The following is a 24,884-nucleotide window of genomic DNA, read 5'->3' as shown; positions in this document are numbered from 1 at the left end:
TGACTTCCTATAACATCAACCAAATCATCATGTTCTTCATTGAGTATGCTCTCATTTTTCGCCGTCAGCAGTCCATGAAATAATGGTCTTTTCTATCTTTCATATCTTTATTCGAGTTCAACAAGTGTCATCTTGGGACACTTCTTGCCATTGTTTCATGTATTCATCAATGTTTGAGTACTCTGGATTCTGGCGTTGTCATGTTCTTTTCAAAGTAACAAGGCATACTTTTTCTTTTCGTTTTTGAATTATTCTTCTTATAATTAAAACGAATGATATAAACGAAACACGAAGAATGAAAAATGACAAAGATATTGTATTCGTTTTCAAACAAAGATCATGAGACAAAGAAATGTTTAACAACCAAATGTTCCAATCAATAAGGTATCAATGGAAAAAAATAGGTGGGTAGATTTATGTGTTCGGACTATCAAATGTGTGAACACCTCTGTAAAATACTCGTCTAGCTAGCGAGATGTACATAGAGAGGTAATCAACCATAAGGGAATGATGAACTCATTTCATGTATTAGTGTTGATTATTTTACTTAACTATTTTCAAACATTAATTGGTCTTAAAAACTATTAGAGTTGTATGATTTGAATCTCATTTGATTTGGTGTGAAATTTTTTGCAAGTGTAACTCATTTGTTAAAGAAATAAAACGGAAAGGCAAATTGGAATCTATGAGGGGGGAAATCTAAGGTTGTGTATCCCTCCACTATTCTTGATTGGGGGGTACAGGGGCTTCCCCTGCAGTACGGTCTTGTCGCACATCTTAAGTCTTGTAGAATTATTATTTTTATTATTAAATGTTGATTAAGAGTAAGAAATTCAATTTAAGTAGTAAATTTACAATTTTATGATAAATTAACATTATTTAAACTATTGTTATCGTTAATAATAATTAAAATACTATAAGAATAATTTTTCAATTAAAATTGATGTTTTAATTAAGTGTTCTTATTGAAGGTATTAGTCTATAAAAAATCTATAGAAAAAGTGCCCAATAATGGTTGCGTCTTGGAGCACGCATTAAATTAAAGCATAGAAAATCATAATATGATAGTTGTAATGGTAATGGTAGGGTTCACAGATGAAAGCAACAGGTAGTCTAGGATAAGGAGCTTAAAATAAGCGTGAGGATAAATTATGTAAAAAAAATTAATTTATGTAAAGATAATGTTGTCACACTCGACGAGTAAGGATGAGTGTCGATAATAATAAGTATTATTAAATTAATTTATAAAACGTTAAATTATAAAGTATTAAAATATAATTATAAATAAATTTAAAATTTAAATGCAATTTAATTAAAATATAATATTTATAAAACATTAGTTTTTATAATCTTATTTTAATTATACTTACATCACATATTAATTTGGGAAATTTATAAACTTTAATTTATTTTCATACATTTGAAGCTCTCGTCGTCATTGTCACTGCCACGATCATCACCACTACCATCGGTATCATCTTTCACCACCGACGAACGACAAAGACTAAATCGATGACGAAAGATGACACCGATGACGGTGATGGCGACAACGACAACGATGGAAGCGACAACGGCGATGATGATAGTGGTGACAAATTAGGGTTTATAAATTTTTTAAATTAATATTTGATCTAATTATAATTAAAATAAGATTATAAAAACTAATATTTAATAATTATTATATTTTAATTAAATCACATTTAGATTTTAACTAATTTATAATTATACGTTTAATATTTTATAATTTAATGTTTTATAAATTAATTTAATGATACTCATCGTTAACTGTGCTCATCTATGCTCGACGAACTTTGTAGAATTTTTCTTTAGGTAAAATATTACATAAAAATTAACGTAATTATAGAATTATATAAAAAATTTCAAATCATGTAAATTGTTATAAAAAAATGCGTAACAAATTACTTAATCTAATAATATTTTAATTAATTTATATTATTCTTATTTTAAGTTCCCAATTCTAGAAAAATGCAAAAGCAACTCTCATCTAGGAATGAAAACAGACGTGAATTAAAATATTCATATATATTTTTATTTCGATTGTTCGGTTTTAAATTTATTTATTTATTTATTTTCCAAAACAACTTAATTATCTACTTTTGAATATCTACAACAACAACAACCCTATTCTCATATGTAATGGGATAAGAGGAGGTAGGGTAGTAGGCTGCCCCCAACGTCAGGTTGAGAGCAACTTCCGTGGAAGACCTTCGACAGTCAGAAAATTAAAAATGGAGATAAAATGCAATACATGTATAAATAAATAAATAAATACATAGATGAACAGTTTTCATATGCATTTTTCATATGCGCGTATGTAATGGGAAGTAATATATGCAAATAAATCACTGCGTAAAAAATCTCTGGATATAGACAGAAACGTAAGACCCGACTAAATTTAAAAAGAGGAAACATGAAGAGAATGATACATAAAAGTCAACAGCAAGCTACGAGAATGAATAAAGTCAAATGGGTTAAAACCTAAACTAAGGCAACACTACTCCGCTACCCTAGTTATAAGCCTTCATAAATTTAAATGACAGAAACGTATAAAAAGTATAAGTCATGGAAATTACTACAAATGCATTAAAAGAAGACAGAGATGATACATCCTATGGATGTGACCCGCACTATTCGGCTACCCTGGTCTTAAGTCTCCATACTTTCCTATCAGAGGTCATGTCCTCGGTAAGAGCTAAATCATTCAAATCAGATCTCAAGCAGTCTTTCCACTTCCGCCTTGGTCGTCCTCTCCTTCTGGCACCGTCGACTGTAATATACTCTACCCTCCTGATCGCATCTGACGGTTGTCGCCGAAGGACGTGCCCAAACCACCGTACTCTTCTCTCCCTCAATTTTTCGGATTCAGGCACCACCCCCAAGGACATCCTAATAGCAGAGTTTGGTATCATGTCTCACAGAGTCCTACAACATGTCCATCAAAACATTCTCATTTCTACGACCTCCATCCTCCTTACGTGATCCTTCTTGATTGCCCAACATTCTGATCCATATGGGTCAAGAAAATAAGAGTTATTTGAGTTGACGAGTCGTATTTTATAACTTAAACTTAATTTGAAATTTTTTCGAGTCAAGTCTAGTTAAATCGGGTTGTTCGAGTTTTTATATAAATTTGATTATAATTATTTATTGTATTATGGCATATATTAATTTTAATTTTCGGCTTTTCCTAATATATATATATATATATATATTTGTATCTTTTTTAGGGATGAGCATGGGTCGAGTTTCGGTCAACCCGACCCGACCGACTTGAAAATATATATACCCTTCACTCAACCCGATTTTTCGAGATAAATCTGAACTTGATCCAACCTGACCCGACCCGAAATAATAATAAAAATATTATTTTTATTCAATAAAAACAATTATTTAATTAAAAAATAATATATAGAGGGGTATTATTATAATTATTTCTAAATATATATGGTAAAATTATATTTTTTTCTGTTCGGGTATTTTTCACCCTAAACCCGACTCGACCTGACACGAACCTGAATTTTTTTATTAAAAAAAACTTGACCCAATCGGATCGGGTCAGGTCGGAACACGTCGGGTTCGGGTCCCATGCCCATCCCTAATATTTTTTCACATTATAATGTTATTTAATAGATCAACTACAATCTAAAATTATAAAATATATTTATAATATTATATTTCAAAGAAGATGTTTTGAGAAGAAAGTATTGATTAGAGTATAAATGAGTCAAAAAAATTGATGAGAATAAAGAATTTGTAAAAAAATTGCAATCAAAAGATCAAATTGAGTAAAATACAACTTTGATTAAAAAAAAGTATACTTTTAGAACAAAAAAATGAATTTAAGTTGAATAGGTATCCTATAGTGACATGGGAGCATATGATTCAAATTTGGGCAAAACTGACTTAAAATTAGGGATGAAATGAAGAAAAAAAGACATCATGCAAAGTTGAGGGATTAAATTGAAAAAATAAAAAATTATTATCAAAAAGATGAATTAAAAGTACATAGATATTCTACGATGATTTAGGATCATGTGGTTCAATTTTGGTAAAATTTAACTTAAAATAAAAGAGAAATTGAATGAATAAGGAAATTAGAGATTAAATTGCAAAACTGTCAAAATACTCAACAAAATTTTCAGTTTTTTAGGTGACTTGAAAATTTCAAATTTCAAATTTCAACTTGATTTGAACTCAGAATCTAACTCGATAATTTGAGTTTACTTGAATAACTTGAGATTAAAAAAATGATTTTTCAAATTGAATCGAGTTTTATTCATCCTTAAACAATATATTTAGTCTACGATCATGTTTAGTCAATAATTATCCAAATTTGGCACAAATAATACATTAATTCTAATTTTAAAATGATTTTGCATAACTAAACATTATTGAAAAACGGGTGAACTATATGTTTAGTACCTAAACTATCAATTTGTTTTCATTTTAGTACCTAAACTTTCATTTGTTTCAAAATCATACTTAATGTTTACTTTTTGTTTCATTTTAGTATTCAACCGTTAAAAACTAAACCGAACTATTATAACATGACACTTTTTATGGGTAAATTACATCATTCATCACTCAACTATCTTCTCGCTCCTATTTCGGTTACTAAAGTTTAATTTTTTTAATTTAATTACTTAACTTTCAAATTACTCCTAATTTAATCACTCTAACTTTCAAATTTATTTTTTATTTTTATTATATATTAATATAATAATAATAGTAATAGTAAATTTCTTGTCACAAAAATTATTAATAAAATAAATTAGTGATTAAAACATGAGCATTTTGAAAATTGAGTAGTTAAATTGAAAATTTTTAAACTTTAGTGACTAAAATAGGAGTGAGAAGATAGATAAGTGAAAAATGATGTAATTTACCCATAAAAATGTCACGTGCAACCGTTCCATTAAGTTTTTAACGGTAGGGTACTAAAATGAAACAAAAATCAAACGTTAGGTATAGTTTTGAAACAATTGATAATTTAGGTACTAAATGTATAGTTTACCTTGAAAAACACATTTCTGCATCTACTTAATTATTTAAAAGTAAGAATTAATCATCTTAATCTTCTCTAAGAAAATTTGTTTTAAAAATTGTGGAATCGCTAAATTGGTTCGCTAGTTGTATTTTATTTATTTATTAATAAAACTAGTAATCACTATAGATAATTTGCTAAATAGTTAATTATCCGAAATTTTTTTAATTATCAAGAAAATTAACATTTCCAAATATATCTTAATGCTAAATAATACCAATGAACAACTTGAATCAGCTTATTAAATCGATTAATTAAAAAGTATGATAATTACAAATATGATATTTTTTTAATTTAGAACTTTATTTATGATAAAAATCAACAATATAAAAATAGAAATTTAAAAGGATTAACACTTTCTTTTTTTTAACAATGAAAATTGGATTTCATTAATAAAAATAATGAAATTGATCATAATTACAAAGCAATCAAGCATAGAGAAAAATTGGAGACAATAATAATAAAAAACCCTCATATAAAAATAAAAATATTAAACATAAATATACAAAAAAATAAAATATTTCTTTTAGAATGGCGACCAACACTATCCAAATGATTATCATCAATAAAAACAATAAAAACATTATGAAAAATGACTTGTCAATTAAAATAAATTGTTTGAAATAAGTTTATCCTCTAATATGGCAATGATGTACCTTATTAGCATCTCATTGTTGCTAACAAAAATAGATATAATGTATTAGAAAAGAAAATAAACATCCATTAATTTAAAGAATGATGAAAAAAAAAATCAACTTTGAAAGAAAAAATTTTACTAGAGAAAAATGAAAATATATATGAGATAAAAAAACGTTCATTATTTTCATAATAAAATGGACGATTTGTTAAATAAAGGAAAATGAAATTTTAGATTTGTAAAATAAATCATAGATCTATAAAATATATAGGTAAAATAAAGGTCATTGAGGCTTAATTTTTTTTGTTTGCCCTTTCTATCCTAAGGCTTCGTTTTGACTAATTCGGACCGATCAGAGTCGCACACTTGACTATGGCGGGTGAGTCTCCTCGCAAAGATTTTCTATGCACATAAGAACTCGAACTCAAAACTTACTTAAACGATATTAAACTGTTTAGCACTTGAATCAACTCAATTAGTCATTGAGGCTTAAATTATCTGTTAATATCGATCAGATTAATATAAACATTAAGTAAACATGAAAAAGAGCTAGAAAAACAGAAAAAAAAATAGTGAAATGAAAAGAGATTGATGACTTCTTAAAAGTAGACGAAAAATATTATAAAAAAGTTCAAGGAAAATATATTTAAAATTTTTATTATTTTTGGGTCCAGATAAGAAACAGTCCACCGACCCCATCCTAAAGTTTGAAAAGTGAGTAAGGCTCCCAATTTTCCCTGTGTAACACAAAGTTTCCCTCATTGAAACATATATCTCCAACAGTAATTATTGTTATGATACATCAAGATAAATAAATCTACTTAAATATCAGGTAAATTATATTGTTCTTCATGGAATTATACTTTCTCTTCTATTTCCTTACCTAACTTTTATTTTTCTAATTTACTTACTGAACTTTACATATTTGATTATTTTGCTTACTCCCCTATTATCTCTCTAGCGTTTTGATGATATGTCATTTTTTTATTTTTAATATAAAATAATTGAGAAAATAACAAAATTTTTTGAAAATGGTCAGATGCCAGTATCGACCACCGTCGACCGTCGTAGATGGTGGTTGTTCGGTCTCAAATTTCATGGGTCGCTTCACCTCGACACCGTGAGTACGAGTCCGACCTCCATTTTTTTTTCAGAACTTGCTACGAAGTTCACGAATTTGAGATTGAAAATGAGGAAGCCGAAATGTTTCAGTCCAAATTCACATGTTTCAGGACATTTTTCATGTGAAAAAATCACCAGATTCGGACTCAGGGGGTCGATATGAACCAACCCATGAAATTTGGGACCGAACGACCACCATCAACGATGGTGGACAGTGGTTGGAATGAAAATAGCATGGTGGCTGGCGGCGGCCACCAATTGCAAAGTATAAAGAAAATGAGGGAAAGAAAAATGAAACAATAAAGAAATGAAGAAGCAAAAAAATGATTTTATAATAGATTCGAAACGATGTCGTTTTGGTGTATATTTGAGTTTTTCAAAACGACATTGTTTTGATGCTTATGTCATTTCTTGTGTCATGTCATAACACCGTTAAATATTTATCGACAGAGTGAGCAAAATGATTCAATTTGTAAAGTTTAGTAAGCAAATTAGAAAAATTAAAAGTTAGGAGAGGAAAATAAGAGAAAGAGTATAGTTCAGTGAAGAACGGTGAAATTTACACTTAAATATTTTATTAATTTCATTGAATGGTCTTGATATTAAATAAAGTGTTATTATCATTTAAAATCTTAAGTTGATTAGTTGCTTCTGAAAGATATATGCATATTATCAATAATTTAAAAAAAATTATTAACATATATTATATTAAAATCATTTACACTATTAAAAAGACTAAATATTTTATTAATATGGGTTGGTTCAAATGGTAAGCAGCTTTATATCGTAAAGTCTTAAGTTATTTATAAATTATTTTCATAAATCAAATTTTAGATTACTAATTATAAATTTAAATATGTTTACTGTCAGAATTATTTATGTAAATAAAATATTATATATAAATTTTGTAATCATTTTTATCGTAATTTTTTTATAAGCCCGCATTATTTTCATTGGATTCATTTTTTGATACGATAAATAAATAAATAAATAACCCCAATTACTTGCCCATTTCTTACTATAATTATTCGAATTGAATTTTAATTTTTTTAGAATTTATAATGTTTAATACATATTTTAGGTAGTAAACGTAACTTTAAAACATCATATAAAATTTGTCAATTATTTTATTTATTTAAAATTAATATTTTAAAAAGTATTTATAAAACAAGACTTTGAAATTTTATAAAAATATCACAAATTTATAAAATAAAATCAATCTAAACTAATATAAAATACTGAGTTTTCTTCATGGAACAATCATTTACTATATGTACATATGGTACATTGTCCCAATAAACAACACCTTTACTAAATAAATTAATTTTTTACAAATATTTACTTTTATGCTTTTGAATTATATATTTTTTGAATATTTATTAATTCATACATAATTTATAAATATTAGGGTAAACTACTCTTATGATCACTGAGCTTTTAGAACACTTGCAGTTTGGTCACAAAATAAAAAAAATCATTGATATTACGCTTAATATAAAAATAAATGTTTGAATTATACCACTTTTTCCAAATAGATACCTAAACTTTTTTTCGGCCAATCCAAGTGTCTAACGTTACGATCATTACCATTTTAGGTGTTAGGATTGTAACTGCAGTTAAAAATTCCGTTAGGTAACACTTGTTGTGTTCTGGTAATTTTTTTTAAAAATATTTTAAAAAAACTTATTATATTTATAAAAAAAACTCTAGTTTATCTAATATTAAAAATATCCAAATTCCTAACCCTAACCTATATTTCTCTCTTACCACCGACGCATACATTGTCATTGCCATCTTCCTTCTTGATCGTGGTCTTCTTTACTATCGATCGCACCATCAGGCCCCGTGGAGTCACACAGAGATCGCGTTTTTTCTTTGCCGTGATATATTAAGCCTTTTATTAGTATAAACTTTTATTTCGATCATTGGACGTTAAAGCATTAACAACGATTGATGTGACACACTTACATGACAACACGTGCTTCAAAGGTGATCAAACATAGGACTTGTAGGGGAGAGTGAAGTGCCTAACTATTGGAGTAGATAAGAAATTTAATATATTTTGATAAAATATAAGATAAAATTATGACAAGTAAAATAAAGAAAATGCATGATGCATCAAAAGGATTAAATTTGCGATCATTACGGAAGAATGCAATGTCTAATCACTGGTTTGGACAAACAACTTGTTATTTTTTTATATATATAATATAGTTTTTAGATTATGTTATGACAAGTAAATTGAAGAAAAATACATCGAAATTCAAGGAGAATAGTCATGGAATAAGACAGAATTAATTATGTTTTGATAAACTATAGTATTTAGTTTATATTGTAATTTCAATCAAGTTATATTTTAAATATCAATTTAATTTTATTAATAAAAAATAAAGCAGTCCTATTAACATCACAGCTTCGAATGCCTGTCACTGCTCTTCACTTTTATACTGCTACTACTTTAATTGTTACTGATGTTGATAGCAAAGGTTAATTTCTTCAAATTATTTATGGCTGCTCATCAAATTGAAAAGAATGGGTTAGATTTTGTTGTTCAGAGAACTCATTATTTTAATAACTCAATACCCTATTTCATCTCATTCATCTTTTTTCCTACATAACCCTATGTTTAAGGTCAACTTGTCTTGCATTTTTACTAAATCTATGCTACAAGACACTTTTATTGTTTCAACTGTCCTTTGTTTTCAGGATTGATTAGGTAGATGAATAGCTATAATATTTTTTTTAAAAATAGTAGTTTTTCAGTGTAGATAAATAAAAGTATTTTATGTAAAAAATATATTTAAAGAATTTTATTTTTAAATATTATTATATAACATTATTAAAAGATAAAAAATAATATTTGTGATCATATTTGGTATCATTTAAAATAAAAATATTCTAATAATTTTAAATTGAATTGACGTTGATATAATATAGATTAAGAATTGCGTGAGAAATAAAAAACTTTCATAGACTAGAGTTTTACCATTTTTATGTGATTTTTAACTACAGTTTTGTTAAAAGATTTAATACCCGGCAGATTTAATTTTTCTAATTAATAATAATAATTAATTTTATTAAATAAGAAATAAATACAATAAAATTATCAAAAGAGTATTAAATTAAAATATATTAAATCATAATAGTAGTTGATTATTTTTATTAAAATAATCAAAATATACAAGCTGTAACTACTAATGAGTAAAATACGACTATATAAGAAAACAGTAAAAACATATCAAATAACTCGAGAAAATGATACAAATATTATTGTCGATAATAAAAATAAATACCATCAGTACTAACATACAAAGCATACAACGATGACGACATATTAATAAAACAATTTTATCATAATTCAATCATGACCTATTTTTAATGATTATAGTGCTCATCAATAAAATATAGTAAGTTCGAGATTTCAAAATAAAGATAGATCAATAAAACTAAACGTAAGTTAGAGAAACAATATCAAATATAACATATTCAGTCAAATTTAAATTTAATCTTAACACAATATAAAATTTAAAATTCATATCTAGAACCTCTTTTTATATTTAAAATTATGACTCTTTTGTAAATAAAAATAAATAAATAAAGTAGGCCATACACAGTTGTGAGCACCTTATTCAAATTTTCACATTCATGCATTTGATTGAAGACCCCACCGTTTTTGTTCTGTTTCGAACATCAAACTATTCACTTTTTTGATAGGTTTCAAGTTTTTTTTTTCTACATATTTAAAACTCACAGAAAAAAGGGTTTTCTCTAAATTTCTATATATATATATATATATATTTAAAATAATATAAACATATTTGTAATAATAATAAAACTAGTTGTATTTATTCAATTTGTATTTATTTATTTTTTTAAGCATTAAAGTAGGTGTTATGGTGGTAGTTGGTTCTGTGATCCTTAGCAATTTAATTGTTTTATCTTCAAACTCTGGCATCCAACCCCACACACAAAAAAACCTACAAAATTATGAAAATAAATAATTAAAACAAAAAAAAAAGACAAGAAGATATTTAATGTTGAACTGAGGAGTAGGACCCTCCACCCTCTATCTTCATCAGCATAAGAAATATTCATCTTTTTTTATGTAAAAAATTATAATAATAATAATTTTCTCTTCTTAATTAGGTTTTCGTGTGGAAGGAGACGTTTCCTCGTTTTTCAGTTCTTTGTGATCTTCTGACACAGAATTTTTTTTATTTATTTATAAACTTTACATGATGTATAAATCTTTCGTTCTCATTTTTACAGAAAAAATGGGGAAGAAAAGTGGTTTCAATGGCTGATCAGAAAATGATTTGAAAAAGGAGGTCAAATCATACAAGTTCTATATATATATTCAGGGTATAAAATAAAAGAGAATGACTGAGAGAGGAAGGGTTCATCATCTACGTGGGTAACAGCCTTTCAATATAATGCATATGATTTCACCTTTTTTTAATATGTAAAAAATTGTTTTTATTGTGTTAATTATTGGTGTTTTTTCTTCATTTTTTTACAATTTAAATAAATATTAATCTTATTAAATTATATAAAGCCATGAAAATATAAAAGCTTTTTATCAAATATTTAATATTAACATTTATAAAGAAAATACAAGAAAGAAAAGAAAAGAAATCATTGAATTTAATTTAATTTAATTTACCAACCCTAATTGTATACCTAGTGTTGTTTTTTTACCCTAAGAAAATAAGAAAAAGGAAGTGAGAAATAAAAAAGGAAAATGGGCATAAATCAGTGGACACTGAAGTGAATAAAGAAGGGTATCTTTTTTAAATCTCATCTTTTTCTCTCTTTCTTTTTGCCATTTCAGTGGAGAAGTTGCAGAAAGAATTTCTGTCTATCACTCTCTCTCTATATATATTGCAAAACTGGGAATTCAATAAAAAAAAGTCCACAAATTCCATAGGTAGATCGTTTTCAGAGTCTCTTTCTCACAAAGTATGGTATTTTAGCTACAATTACATTAGCTTTTCTTTCTCAGCTTTTTCTTTTGTAAGCTTAAAAAATCCTTCCTTTTTCTTTAGTTCTTTTGCGGTGAAGAAGATCATGAAGCACGTGCACACTCACACCAGGTACCAAATATTAATCAATTCCTCTCCAATCTATATATAAACGCCATAGCTTTCTTCCCTTTCTTTTCTGCAATTCCCATGGCGGCTTCAAGCTCTAGATCATATGAACAAAGTACTGGAAACACGCCACGACAACTAAACATGTCTTGTTTTTCAAACCTTCAACAAATCACGATTGCTTGTGTTTGAAATTGTTTAATTTGTGGGGGTCATCGTCACTTTTTCTTTTCTTTTTACAGGATCCACTTGATCATCCTAAGAACGTAAACATATCCGTTTAATTTGTCCCTGTTTTTGCTGCAATTCATCAAACAAGCGAGCTCTCAAATGGGTTGATTTAAAGTCTCTTGATTCTTTGAAAAGAATAAGGTTTTATTACATGTTTGTGTTTTGATTGATATTATGAATGTATTTTAGTTTTATCTTATTTTTTTATAATTTTTGTCTTTGTTTTTCTTTTCAGTGAAGTGAAGGCACAGAAAATAACATCAGATTTTTTTTTGCAAGACACAACATCCGATGGCGACTTACTGCCATGGGAACCCTGAAATCCAAGCAGCTGACGGTCTCCAAACCCTCGTACTTATGAACCCTGCTTATGTTCAGTACTCCGACAACCCTCCGCCGCCTCCAAACAACCTCGTTTACCTCAACTCGAACTCCATCTCCCCTCACGCGCCATCTCCTCACACTAAACAATTCGTCGGCATCCCCCTCCCCGCGGCTACTTCCGCCGCCAACCAAGGCCCTGGTTCCCACGAAATCTCCCCCTTGCATGGCCTCGTTCAGCGCGTCAATTACAACTTGTACAACCCTATTGACCCTTCTGGACCAGCGCTTGAATCCTCACGCGCTCAACAAGGTCTTTCCTTGAGCCTCTCTTCCCAACAGCATACCGGTTATGGATCACTAGCTCAAGCGGTCTCGATTGAGGACATGAGGGTTTCGGGTTCGTCCGGTTCAGGGGTGATTAATGGAGTTTCGGGTGTACAAAGTGTGATGTTCAGCTCTAAATTCTTGAAGGCTGCTCAAGAACTTCTCGATGAGGTTGTTACTGTTAACCGTACCGAGATTACCAAGAACGAATTGGCTAAAAAGGGTAGTGGAGATAATAGCAATAGCGGTAAGGGGATTGGAGAATCGTCGGTGGCGGCATCCGGCGATGGCTCTGGTGGCGGAGAGACACATGCTAAGCACGGTGCCGAGCTGACTACGGCAGAGAGACAGGAAATTCAGATGAAGAAAGCGAAGCTACTTAGTATGCTTGACGAGGTATGAAAATTATATATATATGCATATATGATTTGATTTTTTGAAAGTGAAGTGTATGAGAATATATTTGTTTTCTTGGAAAAGTTATGCTTTCCAGGGAAAATTGAGTTGAGTCGTTATCAATTCAGTCGTATGATTTAATAATAGTAATGCAGATAATCATTGAAAACACTAGATAAAAGTTGCTTTCATTGAGTCATAGATTGGAATCTTAATAAATATGATTGAAAACCTTAATCAAATCTAGTTACCAAGATCGAATTCCAATGTTGTTTGATCATGCATTTTGTTTTTGCAGGTGGATCAAAGGTACAGACAATACCATCACCAGATGCAGGTTGTTATTTCATCATTTGAGCAAGCAGCTGGGATTGGCTCTACTAAAACATACACATCTCTTGCATTAAAGACCATCTCAAAGCAATTCCGGTGCTTGAAAGATGCAATAACCGGCCAAATCCGAGCTGCAAACAAGAGCTTAGGTGAAGAAGATTGCCTAGGAGGCAAAATCAAAGGGTCATCGAGACTTAAGTTTGTCGATCATCATCTCCGACAACAAAGAGCACTTCAGCAGTTGGGAATGATCCAGCACAATGCTTGGAGACCCCAAAGAGGGCTACCTGAAAAATCGGTCTCGGTTCTTCGAGCATGGCTCTTTGAACACTTTCTCCATCCGTAAGTAAACTTTGAAGTTCCATTCCCTTGCAATTTTCCAACGCTTGAATTTATTTGGTATTCTGATTTCTCTATTTGCATTGCAGATACCCTAAAGATTCGGACAAGATCATGCTTGCAAAACAAACGGGGCTTACTAGAAGCCAGGTACTAATTTCCCATCTTTTTGTAAATGGGCTAAACTCTGTTTAATTAACATTTAATTGTTCTTTTGTAATAAATTAAGGTGTCTAATTGGTTCATAAATGCTCGAGTTCGGCTTTGGAAGCCAATGGTGGAAGAGATGTACATGGAGGAAATCAAGGAACAAGAACAGAATGGATCAGAGGAGAAAACCAGCAAGAGCCATAACAATGAAGATTCAACATCCAAATCCACTGCACCAGAAAACATGGCCAAAAGTTTCAGTTCCAACCAGGACAATATCCCAAACCAGAATGGTTCCTCAATGTCCATTTCCATGGCATCAACATCTCCCCTTGCCGGGAACCAGTTGGGATTCTCCTTCATCGGATCGTCCGAATTGGAAGGGATCACTCGAGGAAATCCAAAAAGGCCAAGGAGCACCGAAATATTGCAGTCACCAATGGATATCAAGCAAACAACCGAGGCCAACAATGAGGTTACCATGAAGTTTGGCAAAGATGGGTACACATTTTTGGGAACCAACACGGATATCATGGGAGGTTTCGGACAATACCCCATAGGAGAAATCGGAAGGTTTGATGCAGAACAATTCACTCCGAGGTTTTCAGGCAATGCTGTGTCATTAACTTTGGGACTTCCCCACTGTGAAAACCTGTCATTATCAGGCACCCATCAGAGTTTTCTTCCGAACCAAGCCATGCAAATGGGGCGAAGGCTAGACGTTGTCGAACCAAATGAGTTCGGGTCTATCAACCCTTCCACACCACACTCTTCGGCTGCTGCATATGACAACATCAACATTCAAAACAGGAAAAGGCTTGCAGCACAATTGTTACCTGACTTTGTTGCCTGATCAACATGAATATTTGCTGGGAACGATTTCAGGAAAATGAATGGCAGTGTAAAGGAAGGAAGAAAATTCCAGGCGTAGTATAGGTCTATATACTTTCCATAGTTCAATTTGAGTCCTTAGACAGTTTAGGATCTCAGCATATATTTGAGGATTGTATATTAATTTTGTAAGTTTTGGGGGGGATTGGGTAGGTGGTGATTGATATTATAAAATTAGTCACTTGGGTATACTGGTATAATCAAATTTCTAGTCAATTTGGGTATGCATTTAGTAGTAATTCAGAACAAAATTTAACTAGTGTAGTTCTTTTCTGATGTTAAATCAGTTGCTCAAAACATAAATAAGACGGGGTTACGATTTTATATTGGGTAATTACTGCTTTCTTTTTTTAACTATGAAAAGGAATAATGTTGATGGAAGTGCTCAAGTTTTGCAGCAAGCTTTTCAAAAACAGGATTTGTTAACTTCCAGATTTCAAGTGACTAATTTGTCAAACAAAAAGATTTTCTATACCACATAAAATTGCGTATCTAAACATGTTTTAATAGCAATTAAATTATAATTCAACAAATGGATTTCATATTATAAAAAATTCGAAAAGTTTATGAAATATAATTTGTATAGAATCATGCAACGGAAAGTATACAAACATTAGCGTATATTAGTTCGGTAATAGTATTATATGAATTCACAATATTCTCGTAACAATAATAATCATAGAATTCAAAATTTTATCATATAAAATGTTTTAGCATTAAGGCGAGGCACACATTTTTGGTATTTTCGAGTTCATGAATTACGATGCATGAGTCTTTTTTTCCTATCAAAAATCAAATTAGATCTAACACGACCAACTTATAATTTGATTGGAACGTTACAGAAACTACACGAGTTGATAGTAGAATCATCATTTAAATTTATTCAATATCCATTCAATTTCTTTCTATTTAGAATCATTTACCAAAATATTCATACAAGTGATTTGGTTCAAACAAAATATTCTCTAGAATCGTCCCAACACATTTTATAATAAGTAAACAAGCCAATATTGAAAGAATATATATTAGAATCAAACAAAATAAATTAAAATTTTAAAGTTAATAAGTCTAAGTCAAAAATGATCAACGATCAACGTTAGCAATCAACAAGGTTACATGTCGAGTACAGATTCAAGCCGAATTTCTCAAACTAGGTTATGGTTCAAACTATTTGAAAAGGGTAGCACATGTCATGAATCGGGTCAGTTCGGGGCAATTGAGTAGAATGGTTCAAGTCAGATATGAGCAATAGATCAAAGTAAAGCTAGAGCGAGTATGGGTCGAATAAAGTGGGTAAGGAATAGGCCTTGGGCCAGGTATGGGCTCAAACAAATCGGGTGTAAGCCATAGTTTTAACTTTATCAGCAATTGGAGTAGAAATGAAAGAAAAAGCACGTGTTTGGGGAGAAACTCGAAATAAAAAGATGCGATATTTTGTAAAGAATGGAGCGGCAGTCAAAGGATGCTTTTTATTGTATAAATTCAGCCATTCACTACGATCTAGTAGCTGTAGTAGTTAGACTTATAGTTGTCACATTGAGCCTTTGAAAACTCACCCGTTTCATTGTTTTGACTTTTGACCCTCTCTCTTCCTTCCAATCTCTATATATATAATCCTCCAATTTGTTTTCAATCTTCACAGCTAAATTTTCTTCTCCTTTCAACCTAATCCTCAAACTCTTGTTTTAAGACAAAACTAAGCCTTTTCTTCTCTGGGTTGTTCTTGAAATCTCGGTTTCTTTTCGGTATATATATATATATATATATTACATGGATGAAATCGACGTTCCTCCATTTTTTATCTGCCCCATTTCTCTCGAGTTTATGAAGGATCCAGTCACGGTTTCAACAGGGATTACGTACGATCGGGAGAGCATCGAGAAATGGTTGTTTTTAGGGAAGAACAACACTACATGTCCGGTTACAAAGCAAATTATTTCTGATTGTGAGCTTACCCCAAATCATACCCTCAGAAGATTGATTCAGTCTTGGTGCTTGTTAAATGCTTCCCATGGAATCGAAACCAAAGCCACCCGTCAGCAAACCCTATATTATCATGCTTCCCGATGATGCCAAGTCACCACTTCAACAGATAAAGTGTCTCAAGAGGCTTCAATCAATCGCTTCTTAGAATGTTACAAACAAAAGATGCATGGAATCTTCAGGCGCAGTTGAGTTCTTGGCTTCAATTGTGAGTAATAATGACTGAAGAATCATTGAGTAAGTAGTTTGGGTCAGTAAGACAAATTGATGAGGCTTTAAGTGTTGCGGAAGACGGCTATCGGATAGAGCAAAATCGCAACTGATAATTTGAGAAAATAAAAATGAAGTTAAAAGAGACACAAAATTTACGTGGAAAACCCCTAAAAATTTAGGGTAAAAACCACGGGCAACGGTAGAAGAATTTCACTATGAGAAAATAGGAATTACAACCTCTCTCGATCTACTAAGGAGAAAACAATGATAATTCTCTCTAGATAAAAAGGAGAAAACAACTCTCAAGAAACTCTCTAAATTCTCTCTAGTATTGGAAGAAAGCTAGAATTCTTTGGGATGATTTTGAAGCTAAATGAACTAGGGTATTTATAGTTGAAACTTAAGGACTAATCTTATAAATACCCTAAATTACAATGACTAAAATTAATTATCCCATTACCCAATTTCAACAAAAATTAGGTGCCTAATTTTTGACTTTGACAAAGCACCATTTGGTGCCTAAATTATTTGACTTTTAACAATCTCCCACTTGAAGATTTGATTGGAATAATCATATCTTCACACCATTCTTTCTACCTTGTACCTTCATGTTGCTTACGTTTCTGACAGGCCACAGGAGGATCGACACCAGGTAAATTTATCAGCTCCTTGCTAGATGCAAGGCGCTTTGACTGTCACAAAACAGAAAGACATACTCTTGATTGTGCCCAAGCTCCTCCAATAGCATCTTCAACCAAATTGCTTCTTTACTGGCTTGTGTAGCTGCTACATATTCTGCCTCTGTTGTGGACGTAGCCACAACTGACTACAATTTTGAAACTCAGCTTACAGCTCCACCAGCAATTTTGAACACATATCCTGTAGTAGATTTGCTTTTATCCAAATCTCATGCATAGTCAGAATCTACATAACCATTGATTAGTAAATTTGATCATCCGTAACATAATGCAACATTTGAGGTCCCTTTGATGTATCTCAGGATCCTCTTTACTGTATTCCAATGCTCTTTGCCTGGATTCGCCATGTACCGACTAACCACTCCCACTGTTTGTGCAATGTCTGGTCTTGTGCATATCATAGCGAACATTAAGCTTCCCACTGCTGATGCATAAGGTACTCGAGACATCTCCATCCTCTCTTCTTCACTGCTAGGACTCATACTAGGGGATAATTTGAAGTTAATAGGAAGAGGGGTAGAAATTGGCTTACAATCTTGCATGCTAAATAGTGACAAGATTTTCTTCAAGTAATTCTTTTGTGAAAGCCAAATCTTCCTATTACTTCTGTCTCGGTGAATTTGTATCCCTAGAATCTTGTTTGCTGATCCCAAGTCCTTCATTTCAAATTCCCTAGCTAGTTGTGCCTTCAATTCTTCAATATGATCTTTGTTGGGTCCTGCAACCAACATGTCATCCACATACAACAGCAATATAACAAAATCGTTATCACCAGACCTCTTGAAATAAGCACAAGGGTCAGCATTAAGTCTGTTGTATCCAAGGCACATAATGAAGGAATCAAATCTCTTATACCAACACCTCGGCGCCTGCTTTAGACCGTACAGAGATTTGTTCAACCTGCAAACCAAGTTCTTCTTTTCGTCTTCTTCAAAACCTTCAGGCTGGAGCATATAAATCTCTTCTTCAAGATTTCCATGAAGAAAAGCTGTTTTAACATCTAGTTGCTCTAGATGTAAGTTCAATGTAGCATACATTGCCAAAACTACTCGAACTGTTGTTAGTCGAACCACAGGAGAAAATATTTCATTGAAATCAATACCTTCCTTTTGAGCATATCCTTTGACCACCAGTCTTGCACGATACCTCTCAACTTGATCGTCACAATTTCGCTTGATTTTGAAGACCCATTTGTTACCGATTGGCTTCCTTCCTTGTGGTAGTGGCACAAGGTCCCATGTATTATTTTTATGAAGGGCTTCAATTTCTTCTTGCATCGCCATCATCCACAGTGAAGCATCTGAGTTGTTTATTGCCTCCTGGTATGTTGATGGCTCACCGTCCTCTGTTAAAAGGCAATATGCAATATTACATTCTATAACATAATCTGAATGCCAATTGGGACGTCTTCTCACACGATCTGATTGACGAGTTGTTGGAGTTTCAGAACTCTCTGGTTCTTGTTCATCATGTGCTGGTTCTGCTTCAGAATAATCTCCTTGTTCAACCTCCTTTTCCAAATGTATCTGTGTAGTCTCTGACTTTTTAGCGCTATCATCATCTTCTTTTCTTTGTAGTTTATCTTCTACAAAGATAACATCCCTGCTGATGATCACTTTGCGGGCAGTGGGATCCCACAAGCGATACCCCTTTACACCATCAGCATATCCCAAGAATTTCCATTTCCTGGATTTTGGATCCAACTTTGAAATTTTTTGGGCGTTGTACATCACGTACACAATACTTCCAAATACATGGAGGTTTGAATAATCAACTGGTTTACCAGTCCACATCTCTATTGGTGTCTTCAGCTCTATTGCAGTTGATGGAGCTCGATTCACCAAATAACAGGCGGTATTGACTGCTTCTGCCCAAAATGATTTTTCTAGGCCTACGTCCCTCAACATTGCTCTTGTTCTTTCTAACAAGGTTATGTTCATCCGCTCTGCCACTCCATTTTGTTGAGGAGTGATTGCCACTGTGAACTGTCGTTTGATGTCTTCTTTCTTGCAAAAGTCATCAAATTCTTCGCTTGTGTATTCTCCTCCATTATCTGTTCTGAAACAGTTGATCTTATTTCCAGAATCAAGTTCCACCCGCGCTTTGAAGTTTTTGAAAGTTGAAAACACATCTGACTTCTTCTTAATAGGGTACACCCAACATCTCCTGGAGTAGTCATCAATAAATGAAACAAAGTATTTTGCTCCGCCTAGGGATGTAACTGGTGCTTGCCATACGTCAGAGTGAACCAATTCTAGAACACTTTTGCCTCTAGAATTTGATGTGTTGAATTTCAACCGGTGCTGCTTACTTGTTATGCAATGCTCACACAAAGTAAGTGATACATTCGTTAAGCCTAGAAGTAGCTTTTGCTCCACAAGGACTTTCATTCCTTGTTCTGACATGTGTCCAAGTTTATGATGCCATAGCATTGCAGAATCTGAACTACATAAGGCAACAGAGGCTTCTGCTTCTAGTAAAGTCTCTCCCTTCAGCATGTACAAGTTTGATGCTATCTTTTCGCCTTTAAGCACCACAAGCGCTCCACGGAACACCTTCATGATTCCTTTTCGTGTTTCAATCTTGCTAGCATTATTATCCAACAATCCGTAGGATAATAAATTTTTCTTCAGACCTTTCACGTGCCGCACATCTCGAACAACTTTAATTGTTCCATCATACATCTTCAATTTGATGGTTCCCACGCCAACGATCTCTAAGGCATGATCATTGCAACTATACACAGATCCTCCTGAGACAGGTTCATAATGATGAAACCATTCTCTTCTTGAGGTCATGTGATATGTTGCTCCCAAATCAATGAGCCATATATCTGCAAATCGTTTTCTTCCTTCCACAGTGGTTGACGCTTCACAGCATAGAGCATCTCCATCATCTGAACTGTTTGCGGTATTGCCTTGTGGATTGGAGTTTTTATTTAGACTCCAACAATTCTTCTTCAAGTGATCCTTCTTTCCACAGTTGTAACACTTTAAATTCTTCTTACTTCTCGACTTCGATCTACAATGTTTGTGACTGCTGCTTTGGCCACGTTATGTTGATCTCCCTCTCATTGTTGTCATCGTTGTCAACGCTTCTGCTTGTTGCAGATTTACTTGTCTGTCTTCCTTGTTCTTGCACCGATTTTCTTCTTGTAGAACAGCAGCTGCAACGTCATCGAAGACTAGACTGGTGACATTACTGTTTGTCAAGTTGATGATGAGTTGATCATATGAATCCGGTAGACTTTGAAGTAGAAGTTCAACACGTTCTTGTTCTCCTATTTTACAGCTTAAGGATGTAAGCTGAGAAAATAAAGTGTTCAGTGTATTTAAGTGCTCCGTCACTGAAGTAGATTCTGGCATACGGAGAGTGTACAATTTTCTCTTAAGGAAAATTTTATTGTGCAACGATGTGGCCTCGTACAGTTTGGTGAGATGATCCCATATCTCCTTAGTTGTTTTCTTCTCCTCGATACTTGACAATACTTCATCAGCTAATGCTAGATGAAAGTTTGTCATAGCATTTCCATCCATTTCGATCCATTTGTTGTCGTATGTGAAATCTACTGGCCTTTCGCTGATAGCTGCTAGACAACCGTCTTTCCTCAGGATGGCCTTCATCTTCAATTTCCACAATGAAAAATTTCTCCCATTGAACTTTTCAATATCAAATTTCGTTGCCATTGCTTCGTTTACGGATAGCTCCCACTATTTCACTATCGTGAATAGTTATCTGGAACCTTCAAAGAATGTGTAATAACTTCTTACTTTCTTATGTTGGAGGATCCACCTTTTGGTGGCAACCACAAAGACAATAAGTAGATATTACACACTCTAATCTAGCTCTGATACCAATTGTTGCGGAAGACGGCTATCGGATAGAGCAAAATCGCAACTGATAATTTGAGAAAATAAAAATGAAGATAAAAGAGACACAAAATTTACTTGGAAAACCCCTAAAAATTTAGGGTAAAAACCACAAGCAACGGTAGAAGAATTTCACTATGAGAAAATAGGAATTACAACCTCTCTCGATCTACCAAGGAGAAAACAATGATAATTCTCTCTAGATAAAAAGGAGAAAACAACTCTCAAGAAACTCTCTAAATTCTCTCTAGTATTGGAAGAAAGCTAAAATGCTTTGGGATGATTTTGAAGCTAAATGACCTATGATATTTATAGTTGAAACTTAAGGACTAATCTTATAAATACCCTAAATTACAATGACTAAAATTAATTATCCCATTACCCAATTTCAACAAAAATTAGGTGCCTAATTTTTGACTTTGACAAAATACCATTTGGTGCCTAAATTATTTGACTTTTAACATTAAGCATTCTCTACGGTCTTCAACTCTCAGAAGCTAGTCTGAAGAATCTTATGGGCAAAAATGGAGATTTCATAGTGTCCTTAACGAGAGTAATGAACGAGAGTACTGTTATTGAAATCAATGCTGGAGATAGCTGATCCAATGCAGCTCGTCAGATTGAGACCGGAATTATTTGTCGAATTAGTTCGAGTTTTGTGTGATCAAATCTCTCAACAAGCCACAAAAGCTACTCTACAACTGTTGGTCTATATCTGTCCACGTGGTCGAAACAAGATCAAGGCAGCTGAAGCAGGGGTAGTACCGCACTTGATCGACTTGCTTCTCAATTCATCGGAGAAAAGGGTTTGTGAGATGATACTAACAGTGCTCGATGCAGTGTGCAGATACGCCGAAGGCAGATCCGAGCTGCTAAGCCATGGGGCAGGGCTTGCAATTGTTTCAAAGAAGATACTTAGGGTCTCTCAGGTTGCAAGTGAAAGGGCGGTGAGGATTTTGCTATCGATTTCTAAGTTCTGTGCCACCATTAATGTGCTTCAAGAGATGCTGCAATTAGGTGTTGTGGCTAAACTGTGCTTGGTGCTTCAACTTGATTGTGGATCCAAGACTAAAGAGAGGGCAAGAGAAGTGCTGAAATTGCATGCCAGAGTTTGGAAGAATTCCCCTTGCATACCTACCAATCTGTCCTCTTCTTATCCAGATTGATCAGTAGGGAAAAGAAAAGAAAAAACAGATAGATTCAAATTTTTCAATTACCAATATACTTCTGTACATAATTGTTCATTGATAAAATTAAATAGCAAAAGCAACACACGAAACAGTGGTAGCAAAATTCATCACAAATATTTTGATTCTATGCGTAAATATAAGAAAGTGCACATGCATTTCCCTGATCAGGTCCTGGAGAAAGCATCATCACTATACTAATCAAATGGATTCCGATTACCAAACAGTTGATTCGGATCGTGAATTTTTTGTTCGAGGACTGACTCTTGTGTTGCTTGCAAGGATGGACTCATGTAGGACTGAGAATTGGACCACAGTATTTCTTGAGTCAAGAAATCATCACCAGGCAGTTGTGGCAACGCATAGTTGCCATAATAGTGTATCTGTTCATTGTTGTTCGCATGGTTTTCAGTGGATAAATCTGAACGAGCAAGGCATCCAATTAGATCGTCTTCTCCCGGTAGCTGAATACTCGATTCCATGTTGGCGTTTGATAATCTTGAAAATTCTAGAGACGGGTCGAACTCCCTACGCAATTCCGGGACTTCGAAGCCAGACTTGTTTTCTGGTTGTTGATTATTCAAGAAGTTTGCATAAACAAGTACCAGATCAATATGAGAGCCCTCAGACATAGTTGAGGAGCAATTGGACTCAGCAGAGGCATAGGAATGCCTAATCGAGTCACATGATAAACTCTTCGAGTGGACACCATCTATCGGTAGCCTTAAGGACTTACCTCTTATGTTTTTGCGGCAACCACCACCGACCGGCACGTTGCGAAGTGACCCGCCTTTAGTCCAATATCTTCGACAGCCTTTGCAAAAGTACCTCGGTTGTGTTAAGCTATAATTGTTGTAATAACAAAATTTGGTATTGGAAGAACCACATCTTGGACAATTTGGTGATTCCATTTTAGGCTTCTACCCTCTCTCCATCAATAAAGCTTGAAGACAAGCAAACAATGTGAATAGAGTTATAAGGGGCAAATAAAATGGTAATGAGGCATTGGGAACGTGCATGAGATTGGGTCCGTTAAGGACGACGGCTTGTGTGGAGTTAATCCCGTAGGCTAATCCATTGTGTCGCTGTAATGAATGAGGCTTAGGAAGCAAATGCCTCGAGAGGCACAGTCTGGTTTTCTTTCAGGAGCCGACAACCTAGATAAAAAAATTAATATTGTTATATTCCCTTTTTCGAAGAATTTTTCCGTAGTTTTTAGAGATCTATAACTTCTGACCATCAACAATCCTTTGACATCACTTTTAGTAGATAAACATAATATGTTAAAGTTATACTAGTGTCAAATGATTGTATCCACTAATTATGTCAATTTGTTACGTTCAAATAAAAAAGATGAATCGTCTACACCTATCGTAATCCTAATATTACCTTCAATAAATATGTCGTATAAGTATATATGTATATTGATTTTGAAATCCAAAGTGTTGGAATATGTTGAATAAAAAACATGCACATGGTGGGTGTTTTTCTTAAAGGAAGAATGTCTCTTCAGTCTGTTAGAATTGGTAACTTTGAGAGAGGATTTGTGGGATCATAAGCTTCTTGGATCGTGCATTTTCCTTCTTCTTTTCTTCTTGAAAATGAATGTCATCAATATTCATAAGCATTTTAAGAATGGAACTCACGTTACAGTTAGCTTAACAAGTAACTAATCAAGTCTTTTTCATATTTTAACTAATAATGTATAATCTCCAGCTATTTGAATTTATCCTTGACCCTTCGACTTTGACCCAACCTGTTAATTTTGACCCAGTTTTTTTTACTTTCATGTGTGAACTTCTAAAATTCATCGTCTTTTCTTATATAAAATTTATTTATTTTAATAATCATTTCAGTGTTCGTTAAGTTTTTGGTACCTAGAAAGACAGTACAAGTTGAAGGTATGTTTTGTTGGTACTTTAAAATATCAGTTGATTGTGTCGTAACCATTTTTAAGCGGGGCCAATCATTTGGTTTTAAAACAGTTACAACTTTAAATTTTTGGAAAATTGAATGATTTGGAGTTGATTTA

The 24,884-nt window shown here is 32.7% G+C and overlaps 2 protein-coding genes and 1 pseudogene across 3 annotated transcripts; 2 read left to right on the top strand and 1 right to left on the bottom strand.

The window, feature by feature from the left end:
• Window positions 1–1,167: 1,167 nt before the first annotated feature.
• On the top strand, window positions 1,168–15,224 carry LOC120200822 (BEL1-like homeodomain protein 1). 2 transcript variants are annotated; one of them, XM_039201570.1, is made up of 7 exons: window positions 11,632–11,783; window positions 11,870–11,917; window positions 12,157–12,286; window positions 12,381–13,189; window positions 13,488–13,864; window positions 13,951–14,011; window positions 14,091–15,224. In XM_039201570.1, the coding sequence occupies exons 4-7, from the start codon at window positions 12,437–12,439 to the stop codon at window positions 14,862–14,864; spliced, it is 1,965 nt and encodes a 654-aa protein (XP_039057501.1). In that variant the 5' UTR covers window positions 11,632–11,783; window positions 11,870–11,917; window positions 12,157–12,286; window positions 12,381–12,436; the 3' UTR covers window positions 14,865–15,224. The 2 variants fall into 2 exon arrangements, with proteins under 2 accessions (XP_039057502.1, XP_039057501.1); XM_039201571.1 differs by lacking the exons at window positions 11,632–11,783; window positions 11,870–11,917; window positions 12,157–12,286 and adding an exon at window positions 1,168–1,172 and having other exon boundaries at window positions 12,425–13,189.
• A 1,416-nt stretch (window positions 15,225–16,640) lies between these two features.
• On the top strand, window positions 16,641–22,960 carry LOC120200821 (annotated as a pseudogene).
• Window positions 22,961–23,029: 69 nt separating this feature from the next.
• On the bottom strand, window positions 23,030–23,763 carry LOC120200771 (dof zinc finger protein DOF3.5-like). The gene has a single exon (XM_039201521.1). The coding sequence runs from the start codon at window positions 23,761–23,763 to the stop codon at window positions 23,050–23,052; it is 714 nt and encodes a 237-aa protein (XP_039057452.1). The 3' UTR covers window positions 23,030–23,049.
• Window positions 23,764–24,884: the final 1,121 nt, after the last annotated feature.

This window comes from Hibiscus syriacus, unplaced genomic scaffold (assembly GCF_006381635.1).
Source record: "Hibiscus syriacus cultivar Baekdansim isolate YM2019G1 unplaced genomic scaffold, ASM638163v2 tig00006570_pilon, whole genome shotgun sequence".
Lineage (NCBI taxonomy): Eukaryota > Viridiplantae > Streptophyta > Magnoliopsida > Malvales > Malvaceae > Hibiscus > Hibiscus syriacus.
This window is presented reverse-complemented; position numbering and strand designations above follow the sequence as displayed.

What these genes read in the sequence shown, in the direction of transcription:
- LOC120200822 (XM_039201571.1), top strand. Translation starts at nt 12,437, where the DNA reads ATGGCGACTTACTGCCATGGGAACCCTGAAATCCAAGCAGCTGACGGT. An exon ending in TACTTAGTATGCTTGACGAG is followed by an intron (nt 13,190 to 13,487) that starts GTATGAAAATTA and finishes TTGTTTTTGCAG; the next exon opens with GTGGATCAAAGGTACAGACA. An exon ending in CGGGGCTTACTAGAAGCCAG is followed by an intron (nt 14,012 to 14,090) that starts GTACTAATTTCC and finishes TAATAAATTAAG; the next exon opens with GTGTCTAATTGGTTCATAAA.
- LOC120200771 (XM_039201521.1), bottom strand. Translation starts at nt 23,763, where the DNA reads ATGGAATCACCAAATTGTCCAAGATGTGGTTCTTCCAATACCAAATTT.